The sequence below is a fragment of the Fringilla coelebs genome (assembly GCF_963513975.1).
Source record: "Fringilla coelebs genome assembly, chromosome: 3".
NCBI classification, from domain to species: Eukaryota; Metazoa; Chordata; class Aves; order Passeriformes; family Fringillidae; genus Fringilla; species Fringilla coelebs.
This window is the reverse complement of record NC_140030.1, coordinates 6,442,798-6,459,318: the sequence shown is the minus strand read 5'-3', so window position 1 is coordinate 6,459,318 and position 16,521 is coordinate 6,442,798. Positions and strand designations below refer to the sequence as shown.

At 42.9% G+C, this 16,521-nt stretch overlaps 1 protein-coding gene across 3 annotated transcripts in view; it reads left to right on the top strand.

The window, feature by feature from the left end:
• Positions 1-13,573, top strand: part of RCAN2 (regulator of calcineurin 2) — an 82,117-nt gene extending 68,544 nt beyond the window's left edge. For all 3 annotated transcript variants that reach the window (XM_084203523.1, XM_084203522.1, XM_084203524.1), the window contains 2 exons: positions 2,425-2,596; positions 9,584-13,573. In XM_084203523.1, the coding sequence (XP_084059649.1) occupies positions 2,425-2,596; positions 9,584-9,744 (333 nt within the window). In that variant the 3' untranslated portion in view covers positions 9,745-13,573. The remainder of the gene's footprint in view (positions 1-2,424; positions 2,597-9,583) is intronic.
• The last annotated feature ends 2,948 nt before the right edge of the window (positions 13,574-16,521 follow it).

Below are 16,521 nucleotides of genomic sequence, written 5' to 3'. Positions count from 1 at the left end.
TGCTCATTCAACACACAGAATTGTGTATCTTAGAGGTGATTTACAACACTGGGTATTGTCTGTGGGTAACTCTCTTAACTAACCACAAGAAAATGCTAATGTAAAGAATCCAAGTGAATAAAAAAGGTGGGACTGAATTGCATATTTGGCTGTCACCCTGAGCCACAGTCAGGTTTCCTCCTGCCTTTTTGGCTTTTCCTTACTGAATACGTGAATTACAAATACTGAATTCTCTAAAAGGAATTTGTTGAGTCCAAGTCAAAGGAAGAAGGTAAGGGAAGAAAAACACTCCCAGCCTGGGGCTGTAGGTGGTTATATCCATCTATTGGAATTGTCAGGTGGGTGTTCAGTTCTCCTTGGCCAAGGGAGAAAGAACATAGATCTCCCACAGCAGACTGGACCCCAGCCAGGATAGAGAAAGTTGAAGGAGGTTGAGAACCCAACCACGACCTCTTCTGAATGCAGTTTAGTAAATTGATGTGGTCACTGTGGCTTGTGAGATAACCACTAGTGTTTATAAGCAACGTAGGTGTGCTTTGAGCTGCCAGCTTGGCCCTTCAGAGGTCTGAGTAAAAGAGCTGGCTCACTTAAAGGTATCAAACAAACACACAGTGTTAAATTACAAGCCTCTTCATGGTCCTGGTCAGAATAGGAGCTGTTTTGAGCCTAGGCAGAAGCAGAACCACAGGAAGATGGGAAGCTACAGCTGTGAAAAAAACCCAATGTGCTTAACGAGTTAGATGAGCTCAGAAGATCTTACAGCTGGATTTAGGTGTTAAGAATCTGCCTCGATCCCATTTTCTGTGCCCTGATCTCCTAAATCTAGCTCTGAATTTTCTGAAAGGTTTCAAAACCTGCAGTTAGGCAGAAATAAGAATGGTTTCATTCTAACTGTACATTCAGGAGGCTAATTGAAAACTTGGGATAACAACAAAAAGAAAAATGTGCACAATAGTGATTAGTCTCCCTATCTAAGCTGATTTCCTGCAGAGCCATTCTGGTACCTGCACTGTGCTCTTCAGTACATGTAGTCTTACCAGAGCTTATTAGTCATGTTCAGGGAGTGAAGATGTGGAAGCAGCAGTGTCTGGAGCAGTGTCTGTCCTCAGCCAGGCTGAATAACCACTTCCAGACCTCCAAGTTCTGAGGAACATGGAGTTGAGAGATTCAGACTGGTTCTTTGCAAACCCCATGTTTGCTGTCATGGAAATAGAGTCTATTGCTTCTGTGCTTAAGCTGGTTGTAACCTTGCTTAGGTATGGCTGCACTACAATTAATTTATATCAAGGCTTCTTCAACATACTAGAAAAGAGCAGGAATTAAAGTAGATAATTCAAGATGGGTATAAAATAAGGGCATTCAGTTGCAAATGACTAAGGAACATTGTAGATTCCTTTTTCACTTCAACTAAAGAAATAAAATCTGTAGAAGCCTTTCTGAAGTTACTTACAAGGCCTTGGTGAAGGAGTTACCTGTGTGATCTCACTTTTTATTTAGGCATTTAGACCAGACCTCAACTGCCTTTACAGCCTCAAAAATCTCTGAGCTAGCATCTGGGGCTACCAAAGCTTTGCATTTATCCTGAAAGAATGTACACAAGAGGCAAGACATTGTAGCTTTGCTGATGTCACAGAGCCCCACACTGTGCATTTACTGCAGAGGTACCATCTGTAAGGCTGAGATGAAATTTATCTCCAGACCTTCTCTTCTGAGACTGATGCTGAAACTCTGCCTGGGTGGCAATTGGGGTGAGAAGGGTGTGATTTGAGCAGTCATTCCATTTAGCCATCCAGTGGGGATGAGAAGCTGGACAATGTGCCCTGGCACCCCAAATATCCTGGGCTGCATCACCCACAGTGTGACCAGCAGGCTGAGGGATGTGACTGATCCGGTGAGATCCCACCTGGGATCCTGTGTCCAGCACTGGGGTCCCAAAGGCAGGAAAGGCATGGACCTGTTGGAGTGAGGCCAGAGGAAGCCACAAAGATGCTCAGAGGGCTTGAGCCCCTCTGCTGTGGAGACAGGCTGAGAACTGGGGGTTTTCAGCCTAGACAAGAGAAGGCTCCAGGGAAACCTCACTGTGGATTTTGAGTACTCAAAAGTGGCTTACAGGAAAGATGGAAATGGACCTTTTAGCAGGGCCTGTTGCAATAGGACAAGGGGAAAATAGTTTTAAACTAAAAGAAGGTTGTTTAAGGCTGGATGTAAGGAACAAATCTTTTACAGTAGGAGTGGTGAAACACTGGCACAGGTTGCCCTGAGGAGGTGTGGATGCTTCATCCACAGAAATATTCATGGCCAGGCTGGATGGAGCTCTGAGCAAGGCAGGAGGGTTGGAGGAGATGACCTTTAAAGGTCCTTTCCAACCCAAGCCATTCTGTGATGCTTTCCTGTACTAAACAGTGTCTTTGTTATGCTTTAAAGATTCAGACCTCTGAGACAGATGGAGACAAGCTTCATTTGGCACCACCACAGCCTGCAAAACAGTTTCTCATCTCGCCTCCAGCCTCCCCACCTGTAGGGTGGCAACCAATAGATGATGCGACACCTGTCATCAACTACGACCTCCTTTATGCAGTTTCTAAGCTTGGACCAGGTAAGTTTGTGGTCCTTGGGTGAAAATGTGGCAGGAAAAGCAGGCAAGAAATACCAGTGTAGATAATAACTGTAGAGGGAGTTGGCATAGAGCTGGAAGTTGCATTAAAATTTGGATTTCAATTGATGGATGTCACCTGGTTCTTTCCTTCAGAATGAATTTTGCCATGTGTAGGCACAGAACTGTGTGTTATCTGCAGCTTGTGAGAGCTGATCAAAGCTCTGCTTACACCATTTATTGTGCTGGGGTTAGTGCTTAGATGACACAGCTGATGGTTTAGGTGGGGACTGGATAAATATTTGGCTGTGGATGTGAGGAGTTTTGCTGTACATGACATCTGCTCAGTTCTGCATTCTAAGGTGGGGATTTCTCACTTGAAAAAGTGCACGTTCACTGGAGTGGAGAATCTCACACACTGTTCCTTGAGAGAGAACTACTGTTCCCCAGTCCCGGTGGGATTGCTCTGTTAGGAATGCTCATTTCCTGCTGAAAACTATGCAGGAGGAATGGGATAAGTTGTAGCCTCCCTTAGCACAAGATAAATGTCAATGGATAATGCATCCAGGCTTTCTTCTGTCTTCCCGTCTTCAGCTAATGCCAGGAGTTGAAGCTAGCTGGGATTTGCATGCAGTGCTTTCCCTTGAAAAATGCACATCTGATAAAACCAAAACTTTACATAGGAGAGGGTTACTTTTGATATAATTAAGTCATCTTTACAAATAGTTTCCTTTCAAAGCTGTTAAAGCATCTTGTTTTAGAATTTTCAAAATGAGAAAGGTTCCAGTTTCAGGTCCAAGCAGTATCATTTACAAATTAATCTAATTTCCATTCATAAGCCACAAGCAAAAATAGCCTATTAAATTATCTTCATACCGAAATAAAACATTTCAGATCCAATCTAATAACAATTGTGGGGGTGAGCTCATGAAAATTTAGCAGTTTATTTTTGAAATTCTTGTGGGACGAGAGAATTGTTTTCTCCCCAGCTGTACTGGGAATGCTGCTTGCTCGCTCTGAGAGCAGCTTCCAATTGCAGACATCTAATCACTGGGGCTTTTGTGCAACTGCACCAAAGGAACTCAGAGCTGGAGTGCATGGGGTGCAGAAGGATGTTTCATGATTCACAAGGTTTGCAGGATTATCTCCTGTCTTTTTCAGATGGGATCTCTCACAAGAGGAAAATATACATCAGGAGATTCCTATGGTTTGTTCCCCTTCAGCAGGAAAAAGGCAGTAGGAAAAGGCAGTCAGGGGAAAGACTTCATACGATATTGCATATTATTATTTCCGGGAGTGATACTTGGCTTCTAAAATGCTGAATAAAAGGAAAACCAAAAACCTCCTTTTTTTTTTCCCCTTTGATGCAGCAGTGTTATAAATGGAAACGTGTAAACGAATTCCCGAGTTAGCTGGGTAATAAATCAATTCCTGTTCTGGAGCAGTGGAATGTGAAATATCACTCATTGTCCCACACTCTGGGACAGCTTTGCGTGAAGGTCAAATTCACCCGGATTTAAGGAGCCTGCAGGGAGCAATATGAAAAGCCATTGTGTGCTCTCTTCTTTCTATTTTTAGCACTTGTTGGGGGGATCAATTTTAGTTAACTGCAGCGGCGGGTTTAAAATAGTGTTGCTGTTCTCAGTTCTGCATTTACTATGTTTAGAATTTCATTGAAAACCAAATCCCACTAACACTCATTTCTCAGTATTGCAGCAGTAAAACACTGCTGGACATCAAACAGCATTGGTAGCCTCAGAGCTTTTTTTTTTTGTTCAAAAACACAATTTAAAAATGTAACTACGGCTTATCAGCTGTCAAAAAATACTCACTTGCACCAGTTGTTTACAGAGCTGAGAATGCTAGAATCTGACTTTCATGTCTTTAACTTGTGAGGAATCTCTGCTGTATTAAATGCAGTGATTTGGTATAATAAACATCTGAGGACCAGGAAAACTCATTAGTGCTTCTAAATAGTGAACATTGTTTTTGTATGCCCTCAGCATAAGATGAGTTTTATTGTCCTACTTCACTGGAAATGCAAGATGCACCACCTGGACACAGACCCATGCTCCTTTCCCATTCCCTGAATCCAGGTCATCTCCTGTCACAGTATGGTGCCATAATCATCATAGCCACAAAATTAGAGACCAGAACTGTCCCTGGGTGCAAAATGTTGGGAGATGTGCTCCCGAGTGTAAGGAGTATGCTGGAAGTGAGTCAACAGATTTGCCGTTTGCCAGCAGTTTTGGACAGGTGTTTTAGCTGCAGCAGTGACAGGCTGGCATCTTGGAGATCTAATGGAACAGATTTCTTCCTGTGCTCAAAAGGAAGCTGGTTTTGGTCCCTTCACATGGAATTGAGATCCGTGAGGGTGCATTTACTCCTTAGGGAAGATCATGGCATATTTAATTAAGTTCCTGGATGATTGATGTATATTCTCACCTTCTACAGATGCAGAAATTAGGCTTTAAATGAGGCATGAACAGAGTGCTGTAGATCAGTCAGAGCCAGGAACCGTGACTGTGCCTGGTGCTGACCACCAGCCCACAATCTTTTCAATATATTGCAAACAAAGGAGTGCAATTGTTAATCAGTTTGATGGAAAACACTTCCACTGTCAAGACAGTTTCCAGTAGTTTGATGTGCTGATGAAGATGTGCAGACATCAGGGCCTGGACTACAGAACAGTTTGGCAGGTTGCAAGCATTTCTGTATGAAAAAGCTAGCTCCAAGTTAGGCCAGGTAAGGATGCAACCTGGACTTGACAGGCAAACAATCAAACAACCACCCCACATTGCAAACATATTTTATGTGAGAAACCTTTGCAAAGTGGAGAGAGAGGGAGTCTCCAGGTCCAGCCTGTGTTTACAGCAGAGCTGCTCCTCTCAAAGGACAGGCAGTTGTTTGCCATTTATTAGTGCAGTGATTTGCAAACTATCCTCTTGGCACTAGAATATGCTCTTTCTTTTCTGGAAAGCGGTCACTCCCTCTCCCTGTCCACTCCTCAACCTGCCTATATCTGCTGTCCTTCCCCCACTGCCTTATTCTTCACAACAGATTGCCCTGTACCCCCTCGTTTCTAATTCTGCACTCCAGAGTGCCTTTCCCCAGGATCCCAGGAGCCACCCTGACTTCCCCTTGCCAGCCTCAGCCCCTGTTCTGCCCTGGATTTGGCTCACCCTTCCCTAGGAAAGGGGAAAACAGGTGAGAGCAGGACCCTGCCCAGGAAATGCTATACATAGGTATTTCAAACCATCTCACAACGCAGATTTTCTGTGCCCAAGTGTTTTCAATCTCTCGTGTTTGTCATCACTGAGTCAAAGGAGATACTAAATACTTCATATGACTCCCAGGGAGGATTAAAAGGGGATGGAGGGGCAAACAAATGGTGATAGATAAAACTTTTCATCTCTGTCTTCCTCTCCCTGCTGTTCTGTGGGTGCTTTTCCCCTTCCCTTTCCTTACCAGGGGCAGGGTACAGGAGAGCTGCTGGATGGCAAAGACTTTTCCTCTGGTTGGGAGAGGAGGGTGCCCAGCTCCTACCACGCCAGTAGTGGGCTTCCAGGGAGCAGCTCCTCCACTTTGCTATGGCAGATTTGTGCTATAGAGGTGTTTTATGGAGGTATTTTGTGGGATGGGCTGTAGCTCTTCTGTCACTAACATGCACCCATACAAAGGACCTCCTGTTATTTGCATCCTGTTATTTGTAAAGTACTTTGATGAAAGCACTGTAAGTGGAAGGTATTTTCATGATGCTAATGCCACATTTACATGAAATGGGCAGCTCTGAACTCATTAACCTTTGCTCATGAGTCTGAATTAGGGATGAGGTAGCTACACGTTATCATTAGCATTTTTACATTATTCTTTATGTATATGAGCGTGGTCTTTGCTGGACAAAAGGGCCCTGTTAGACAGGAACTGCACCATCAAGGAAAGGTCACAGTATTGACTCACAAAGGAATAGAAAATCCTATACCATTATTTTTAATTCTGAAATATCATAAGTTGCTTCTGGATTCCTCTTTCTTGCGTCACCCAAGGCTGTGGCTTTACTCCTGGCTCATGTGGTCACAAAAGGTAGGGCCCAGTAACATAAAAGCAGCTGTGCTCATTGTTAAGGGAGAAAACTTCAAATTCTTTCTGTTTTTCTTATGCAAAGCAAATAGTTAGAGAGGAACATTACTGCTGTTTTCAGGGGCTTATCAGAAAGTTTTATTGACAAATCAATATAGTGGACCTGCCACAGCTGAATTCTTCCCTGAAGGGCAGAGTATATTTGATAAATTTTATTATAATTTTCTTAGTAAATTTATGTGAGTTGCCACTGTTAGCTTATGTAGAGGTTTAAATATATTATTACAGGATAGTGATAGGCCAAAGACAGCTGGAGGAGAAAGACCCCTGTCCCCAAGAACCCTTTGGCTTAGCTAGCCTGTAAGAATTCTCCAGACAAGCAGGAGAAGCAGGAGCATGGATCAGTGTAGGGCCTGGGAACACAGAGCAGTCCATGTCAGAGACAGCTGAATGAGGTCACTGGACTTGGGTGGTACTACAGGAACTGGTGAGTCTTACCTATGTTAATTCAACTTGCTACTCATAGCTTGGGACAACCTAGGTCTTGTCACTCCAGTGACTCAACCATTGCTTCAGTAGCTGAACTGCTGCAGGCTTTGCTCATTTTTTTTTTTTTTTAAATGCTGGAAATGGTGTTTAAGAGAAAAGAAAAAAAACCACAGAAACAGGGTAGAAGCAGAAGGGGAGGGCTAATCTGGCTGTATCTATTGGATTTTTATTTTGTGCTTATCACCTTAGTGTTTTTCTGCAAACAGTGACTACATTTGGAACATGATATGGCTGTAAAAAAGTCCCAGAGTTATTGTTGTCCTGTTCCTAACTCAGTCATGATAAGGTTTTATGCTGTTTGCTTACAGAACAGTCTGCAGCTCGTTTATGCTCAGAAATAACTCTATGCCTTAAAAACCTAATTTATGAGTGCATCACATTTTGGTTTGCAAAGTGACATTAATTGCTGCTGCAGTTACTTGTGCCAGAGGCATCTGAATATTTTTCCTTGCGTCTGTACTTTTTTCACTGTTCTTTTTCAGCAGAAAGAGTCCTTCTGGGAGGGATTTGAGCAGTAAAAGAATGTGGCATTTGAACTGGCATTATTACCTTTTAAGAGGGCAGTGAAAGTGGTTTCCTGGGCGGTGCTGCTGTAGGACAGGCCGGCGCTGCGTGTGCGGGGCACTGCGGAGCTGCCCGCGGTGACAGTGACCAATGCAGCCCTCGGTGCTGCCTGGCGGCATTGACGTCAGCCCAGAGCTGAGAAATTAGCTGAGGCCCGCAGAGAAAATGGGCAAAGAAAAACCATATAATTCCTCAATGCAGCACAACCAAGCTATTTCTCTTTTTATATTTTAGCCTATCAGCAAGACCTGTAATGCTTTGCTCGATTTGGATTCGGAGGAAAGGTTGCCAAAAATAGAGCAGTTAAATGTCAACATTAATGGTATCACAGCAGTAAAATATTTCTCACAGCAAGATGCCTGGCTTATAGCTATTATTCGCTAGTTGCCTTCTTGTTTTTAGGCAAAAATACAGTGTGTCCTCTAGTCTCAAGCCACCCAGGCTTATTTGGATCAGGAATTTGTCAGCACAAACAGCATGTGAACACAGTCCCAGAACTGCATATGCTAATGCAGGGCCAAACCTGAAACCCCTTCTTCACATGAATTACTCAGCCACAAAGTGGCAAACAAATAAAACTCCAAATTAGTACCACAAGCAAGCCACAAGTGCTTTGAGGTAGGGACTGCTGTTTGCTTCCATGGTACAACATGTGGCACTGCTGGGTTCTGCCAGTGGTGCAGCATTTAGGAGCCACTCTACCACAAACAGAGGCCAGCTGGGTTTGCTGGGGCCTCACCTTCCTCATCTCAGAAGATTTTGCAGGCAAAGGTTGTGGTTTTTTTTAAGTCTTAAATTCATTTCTTGCAATTTAATTACCAATTCCTACTTGTATCCCATGTAAAATCCAGAATACATGTAGTTCCAGCAAGCTGAATTCAGGACTCAAAGCCCTATGTCTGATCCTTTGTTTGCTTATGGACTTTTGTAGGTAACCACCCATGCCCATATGTGCCAGTCTCTTAATAGTTGGACTCCATGATCCTTGTGTCCCTTCCAGTTCCAACTGTGTCCCTCCCTTGGGTCCCTTCCAAGTCAGAATATCTTCTGTGGAAAAAAAAAAAAAGCCATATTCATCTTCCTCAAAGGAGTACTGTGCTGAGATTTAAATAAGGAATGTAGATAGTTAGAAAAATATATGTACTGTTTAGGCATTCAGCCTGATCTAGTGAGCATTTATAGACTGCTCTGTAATCTCATCTGTAGAGACAAAATTTGTTACAGCCCAGCTAAAGAGCTTTGAAACTCAAAATCTGTCTGCAGCAGAGATGTGGGGGAATTTTTTTCTGAAGAAATTAGATTAAGTGTTGAAATCTGTCTAAGAGCAACAACTGGGCTTTAAATGGGACTGAAGGAAAGCCACATCAAAAATGAAGAATAACTCCGATCCAACAGGTGTGAAATAACTTCAGACCACAGGCTGAATAGGCTGGGTTCCAGTTAATCTTTTTAACCATGAAATTCTGTGTTCTTTCTCCTTCCTTTGCCTACTTTGGGGGTTTATTTCAGTGCCATTGGCCACCAATATTAGTACCAAAACCCATTACAGACACGAGGATGTGTGTATTTTTTGATGCCTTACAGACCTGGGATCAAACTGCCTCTTGGGGCAGGATCTCCAGGATGTGTTGTGGCAGCTGACAGAGTCCAGCCGTGCTGGTGCTCACCTGTATTAAGGAGCAGCACACACTCAGCTCCCTACCCAGGTGTGGAGTATTCTGCAGTCCAGGAGTGCCACGGACTGTGTTGCTACTCAGATTGCCGTCTTTTGATGTGATTGCTTTTCTCTGCTTCCAGGAGAGAAATACGAGCTGCACGCAGGAACAGAGTCCACTCCCAGTGTGGTAGTGCATGTTTGTGACAGCGACATGGAAGAAGATGAGGACCCAAAGAATTCTCCAAAGCCAAAAATCATTCAAACTCGACGCCCCGGTGTGCCGCCGCCTGTATCTAACTGAGCCTCTCCGGCAGAAGCAGCACTTCTCTCTCCTCCAGCACAGCTCTTGGTTTTTGTTTGCTTTGTTCTGTTGAAAGGCAGCCTTTGCCTTGTGAGCACCGGGACATTAAGGTCATTGAAACCCCTTCACAGTAATCAAGCCTCTGTAACAAAAGGGCTAGGAAAAAGATCTTTGTACCTGTAACCATATCACACACCAACTGATAGATCTAGCTGGAAAGGACAAAACAAGGCTGAGGAAACAAGGGTTGGTTTCAGTCTGAGGATCTTTTCACAGCTGTAATTTGCATGCTGAAACACCACTACCAGAGATCGTTTGGGTGGGAATTAGGCCAATATCAGTCTTGATATTCAAACTCCCAGGATTGCTCCTTCATCAAGCAGCCTGCTCCTCTGCCCTCCTCACTTCCCAACAGTCTTTTCCCTTTTCCCTTTTTTTTTAAGGGGGGTAGGTGTGTTGTTTTTACTCAACTAGCAGCTTGGTGGCCTTTGCACCCCCCTGGAATTTTCTGTAAGGAATACTACCTTTGCAACATTTTCAGAAATAACAGAAAACAACCCTCTTCCAGTAATAGCTGTAGAGAACAGTGATCTGAAATGGTGGCAGGGATCTGAGATGGAGCTCTCTGGGCTGAGGGGAGAGGCAGCAGCTGCTGGGGGGTCTGGTCAGTTCTTCTCTTTGGAGAGAAGGGAGCCAGAATATCAACAGGGATTGTCAATTCATCTTCTATCAAGGGATGAGTGGTGCTTTTCTTCGGGTCTGAGGAAGAGGAGCTGACTGACTGCTCATGTAAGATGGGATTCCTTGCTCTCTGTCATAGCTGAATATTCCAGTAACATTACAGGCTAAATGCTTTCCTAGTGGTGTGGTGAATAGCCCTGAAATTGTCAGTAATTACTTGCACATCTCTAATATTCAGCCCTTTTCCTTTCCCATGTCCTGTGCTTCAAAACCCTTTTTGAGCTGTATGCAGTTTGGGTTTGTGGAGGTGAGCAGAGGTTAGTTGATTTTTTTTTTTCTTTTTTAGGCCAAAGAAAACAGGACCATAATTACACACTTGAAATTAGACTGCATGCAACTGAATCCCCTTTTTTCACCCCATCCTGCATGTTTCTTTCACTTGCAATATATACTGGGTTACGAAAACTGTTCTGTGTTTGCATCATGGCTGACAGCAGACAGGTCCCGGATTCCCTGTCTGGCAGACCTTCCATGATGATTTATTTTTTTAAGGCATACTTGTCATTTGAAGAACATATTTTCTAGACATTTGAGCTCAGATTTTGCATATATTTAAGCATGCGCTTAATTTATGCACATGAGTAGTTCCACTGAAATTAATACTGCAGAAACTGAGCGTATGTGTAAGGTATGGTGGGATTTTTAAGCTAATTAGCTGCAGCTGTACTCCCCAAAGTGACTATAAAATGGCACAGCGAGCCTCCATGGTTTTAAATCCTTTACAGCTTAAAATAAGTAAATACATCTTGGAAGCTTATTCTAGGATCTGAAAAGTAGCTTAGGTTCTGTAATCAAGATTTTTGTCATAAAAACTAATGATCTGGTTTCTGAGGGAGGGTTCCATCACACCCTCAATTAGCAGCAATGCTACAAAGCTTCAACAGAGTCAAGTCCCCCTTGCAGGGTCTTGGCTTGGCAGCACTTCCAGGACAACAGGCGTGTTGCTCTATCAGTGAAGACAGGAGATGGCATTCCCAGCCTGCAAGGTGAGGACATCTGGGAATGAGGACTTGTCATTCTCTCACATAGTTCAGCCTCTGACCACCACAGCATCCCCTCCCCCCGTATTCCTGATGAGATGCAGTTCTTTGCTCAGCACTCAGCATATTTCCATAATGTGATAATTGTTACTGCATTATGGGCATTGTTGTGTGCTGTTACATTGATGGAATACTGCTCATTAAATTCAGCAGAGGCTGAACAGAAAATGAGGCTTTAGTATCTTCGTGATATAGGTGTGAAGTTTCCTTAAAGTAACTTCTTAGAGGTGCCGCGTCAATTATTTTCCCAGTGATACATTTAAAATTGATTTGAGGAAACAAATTGTCACTCACAGGCCCAGGAATGTATCCCGTTGAAAACACCATCTTAGGCCACAAAGGATATTCCAGGAGTAGCACCACTCGCTTTTTTGAGGACACACCCAGAGCTGATGTCCATGGGGTTTAGTTTAGCCCAGTATAGACAGCCAGGTAAGATTTAAACATGTGAATGATCAGATATTATTGCTAATGGATTTTTTTACAGGCAAGACTGTAGAAGGCCAAACCTTGTCCTTGTATCCATGTCCTCAAACTTTGGAGAGACGTGGTTCTGAACTAAGTACTTTGGCCTCAAATGATGTAAAACTACACTGCAAATTAAAGCACTGGACCTTAAATGTTCTTTCCTCAGAGTGCATTTTCAAACAGATTTAAAATGAGGCCCCATTCAGTGACTACTCCGTGCTTTGGAAAGCTGTGTGGTAGTACCCAGGAGGCAGCAGGGCACGGCTCATTGCTTGGAGCATTGAAATAAAAACGCAATTACAAACCTGAAAATTCAAAGCAGCCTCTATGGTCAAAGCTTATATATCACCTGTATGTGATAAAATAATGATCATCATAAAGAAAAAAAAAAAAAAAGTGTTTCATGTATTATGGAATAATGTCCCTATCATCAAAGTATCAGCATTTGTGACTCTTGAGAGAAGGTAGTGTTTTACTAAAGGCTGGTTCTTGCCTGACATGGGAAGAATGCTTCTTTCAAAAAATGCTGACTATCTGGAAGGGGTATTGTCTTGTTTATTAAATCACAGGCAGAGCCCTCATACTCATTTGAGTGGGAATTTGCTTTTCTGTAGCTTTTCTGAGGTCAGCCACTCTGATTTGCATTTCTCACAGGGTGTCAGGGGTTCTCTCCTGCTGCGACCCTGGAAGAATGGTGCCTCAGTGTTACACTGTGGCTCCTGAGGCACAGTGGCACAGCCCACATCCTTTTAATTTCCTCCCCAAAGCAGGAGCTGGAGGGAGTGGCTGGAGGTGATGCCCTGGGGCCTCTGAAGGGTGAACATGGCTCCTGCTGCTCTTTGGAAATTAAAAGAAGGAAATCAGGGGAGTACAGCTGCTGCTTCTGTTGCCTGCTGCCTACTTGTCCTTTCTGACCTCTTCAGAAATGAAGCTAACATTTTAATGACTTCCTCACTACAGTTTAAAGCATGAAAACATTTCCAGTGCATGGAGACAGAGTGTTTTAGAATCTGCTCTTTTGGAACAAAACAAGTAATTTTTGTGGCCTTGATTTTTGTAATTCAGACAAGGTGTGCAAACTCCCCCCTTCCTAACACACACAGACACACTCCAGTAAACTTTGTTTTCAGCCAAGAAAATCTGGCAAGAGCATTCCTTCCTCAACCATAGCAAAACCACAGCCATAGCCACTGTAAAGTGTTTTAGGTTATAAAAATTGTCCCCATTCATAAATTTTGTAGCACTAATTTGATCCTAAATTGGGTGGGGGTGGGTTGGTTTTATTTTGGTCTTTCCCCCTGCTCTGTCCCATTCAGCAACACTGTAAAAGCTTTCAGCAAAAATACAGATTGTTGTTTGTATTGGGGAATGGACTGAACTCCTGGAAGGATGCAATTCCAGTGGTTTGTCGGAGCACTGTCACAGATGCCATGAGCTTTTCCATTGTATTGTACATAACTTTTGACATATTCTATTTAGTCATATTTTATAGGAGTATTAAAAAGCTACTGGCTAATTAATCACTTTTACACTTGTATAATTCAGAGCTTAGTTTAAAATAATAAATATGGCAAACAGTATTTTTGTGTTCTGCTTGCACTGGTGTTTGGAAAAGCAACATTTAAAGAGTTAAACTATATCAATAAACTGAGTAGTGTGGTGTATACCCCTGCTAGAACTGAAAATGCTTAAACGTGTGACATAGGCCAAACTCTGTTTCAATAGAAATCAAGGGGAAAGCAGCCTTCTTGTTGGCAAGATATGCCATGTTCCATTTTAAGCTGCTGCAGTTTCACAGTCATGTGAACTTGCTCTGGCTTGCTGTGGATTTGGCTCAGTGTACACAAAAAAAGCTGCAGTGCAGTCCCTGGTGAGCAAAAGCTCGGCACGTCCCAGACCCCTGATGTGGTTCTCACTGTGCTTTTATAATCATGGGTGATGCTGTGGCCACGAGTGCTTGGACAAGGAACATGGCATCCAGCTGCCAGCCAGGCTGGGGAAAGAGTTCTGTTAGCATTCATTTTTATAAAAATTTAGACTAATTGTTCTCAGTTTTAACTAATTGCATCAGTTAGTGCTGGGTCTTGCAAAAGACTGGAAACTGGGAGATGAGTTTGCTGATAACTGTCCTATGAAATTCTGATATTGAATTGCTCAAATCTGGATTTGAAAAAATGATTTGTTTTTCTGTGTGCCTGGCATAAAAAACTTCATTTCTCAAAGGATGATTGTTCATGATTCTGAAAATTAGATCCACTTAAGAAGCCTCACTGGAGAAGTAAACTCTAAGCTCTTTAATGCCTTTGAAAAGGACAGGCCTTAACGTCTGTGTTTTAATCAGAAAAACTAGTAACAATGAACTTCTTCTGGGGTTCTTTTCACCTCTTTTTGAGGTGAAAGGCAGGAAGCCTAGTTTATTCTTCGCTTTGAGCAACAAAAGAGCTTCCCCCACCACCGTGAGTTTCTTCATCCACCTGGCTGAAATGCTGTGTTTGGGACATGCCGGCTGTGGCTCTTCCACCGTGCCTGGCACTGGACACAGCACTGGGAAATGAGCTTCAGGGCTTCAGCTGGGGATGGCAGAGAGCTGTGTCCCAGAGGACCAGACTGATCACAGTCACAGCGCTTTCGGATCCTCTGAAAAATATTCACTGATTTTATTTTTGGTCCTTCTTTAGTGGCAAACACCTCAGCGCTCAACTTTATGCCGTTTCAGGCTTTCTCTTTCATACTAGTGTGAGAGAAATACTTTTGCTTCTCCTTGATTCCCTTTTGTTTAAGAAATCACTTTTAATTCTGGTTTATCAAAAAACAAAACCAGCTATGGATTAAACTCCTACCCAGACCCTCATTTATGCTCAGCATCATGCAATGCTCTTGACTTGTGAGTTACACTAGCAAAAACCCCAAACACTGCTTTTCCTGGTATAACCCATCTTCTGGGGGAGTACAGCAGCTTTCAATATTCTAGGCACCTCTTAAAAAGAGATGTTTTTATAGCAGTAGCTGTGCTCTTTTTTTGAATACATGTAGACTGCAGCATTCAGGGGTAAAAGGACAAGGGAGGAAGTGTTGTAAAAGCTCTTTCCCACAGGTCTATTTGAAGTGTGGAGTATATTTGCTTTGGCTTAGAGGGGAGAGAAGCCAGCACTGTTAGAGGCAGAACAGCAACAGCACTCTGGATGGAATGGCAGGAACCAAGAAAGTCCCTATTGCAGAGATGCTCAGAAAGCTTAAAAAAAACCAGCCTGAATTCTCTCTCCCCTTCTGTCAGTTTTTTCAGTAACTACACAGATTCTGGGGCTGCAGCAAGAGTCATCTCAATATAGGATTGTGTCCTGATGCCGCAGCTACAAAGCTTAAATAGGGACATTTGTTAGGGAGGTTCTTGCTGGAGTAAGGCTGGGAAATCTTTGAAGTATGAGCAGCCTTGAAGTTAATGAAAAATGAAGATACTCAGAACCTTAAAACAGACTTCATGATGCAGAGTCATGTACCTAAGAGCTGTATTAAGGGCCCATTTGAATCAGGGGCTCACTCACATTAAGAGTATCCAGCAAGAAAGACTAAACCTCTCTATTATTCTGGCCAGAAAATCAGCCTTCTTTTAACAAATTATTGTAACTGATCATATATCTAGTGCAAGAAAGTTGTGTCTACATTAGTGTCACACAGATGTGTTCTCTTCACTGTTGGGTTAATGAAAGTAAATGTTTTGAATCCACTTTAGAGCAGAGTTCTTGTACAGAAACTTCTGACAGAAATGCCATCTGTAAGGACTGGTGGATCCTTAAGTGTCAGTTTGGCAAGTTGTCCTACTGTGGGTAGCTGCAGAAATATTTCGTGTATGTTGTTGTAGATTTAAAAGCATTGCTCATGGTTTCATTCGAGTGTCTGCATTTCTGACACGGATGTGACATATCTGTATATATTATAAATCAATACTATTTTTAACCACATATTTTGTACAAATATTCACATTAGCGCTGTACTTCAATGAAAATCTATTATGGTATTAAACATTTTGGTGGAATTAGCAAACTCCTTGTCTGTGCTTTGCTTTCATTTTATATCAATGTTAAGCAGCTGAGCCATTTCTGGCATCCAAGGCAAATATTATAATTTCCAGCTATTCCTGATGTTCCTTAAATACAGGTGCGCCTGTACCCTCTAGTGACTGATCCCAGCACTGCAGAGGCAGCTCCCAACACTTCTGAATCCCACTGAGAGCCCAGAATCAAACCTGAACCAACAGTAAACGTGAGCACAGTTTTTTCCAGCCAACGAGTAACAACGTGGGACAGCACATTGCTGTTGAGGGACACCCAGCAAGAGATTTCAATACACACAGGTGCAGTTTTATAACGTTTTCCTTTTTTCCCTTCCTCCAAAGTTTCTGGTGGGGTTCACAGACAGGAATCAGATGATGGACTTTGTCCTACACAGAGCAGAACAGCAACATCCACACAGGTTCTACCAGGCACAGCAGCAATGTGATTCTCCAGGCTTGGACTAGCTCAGCCTCACA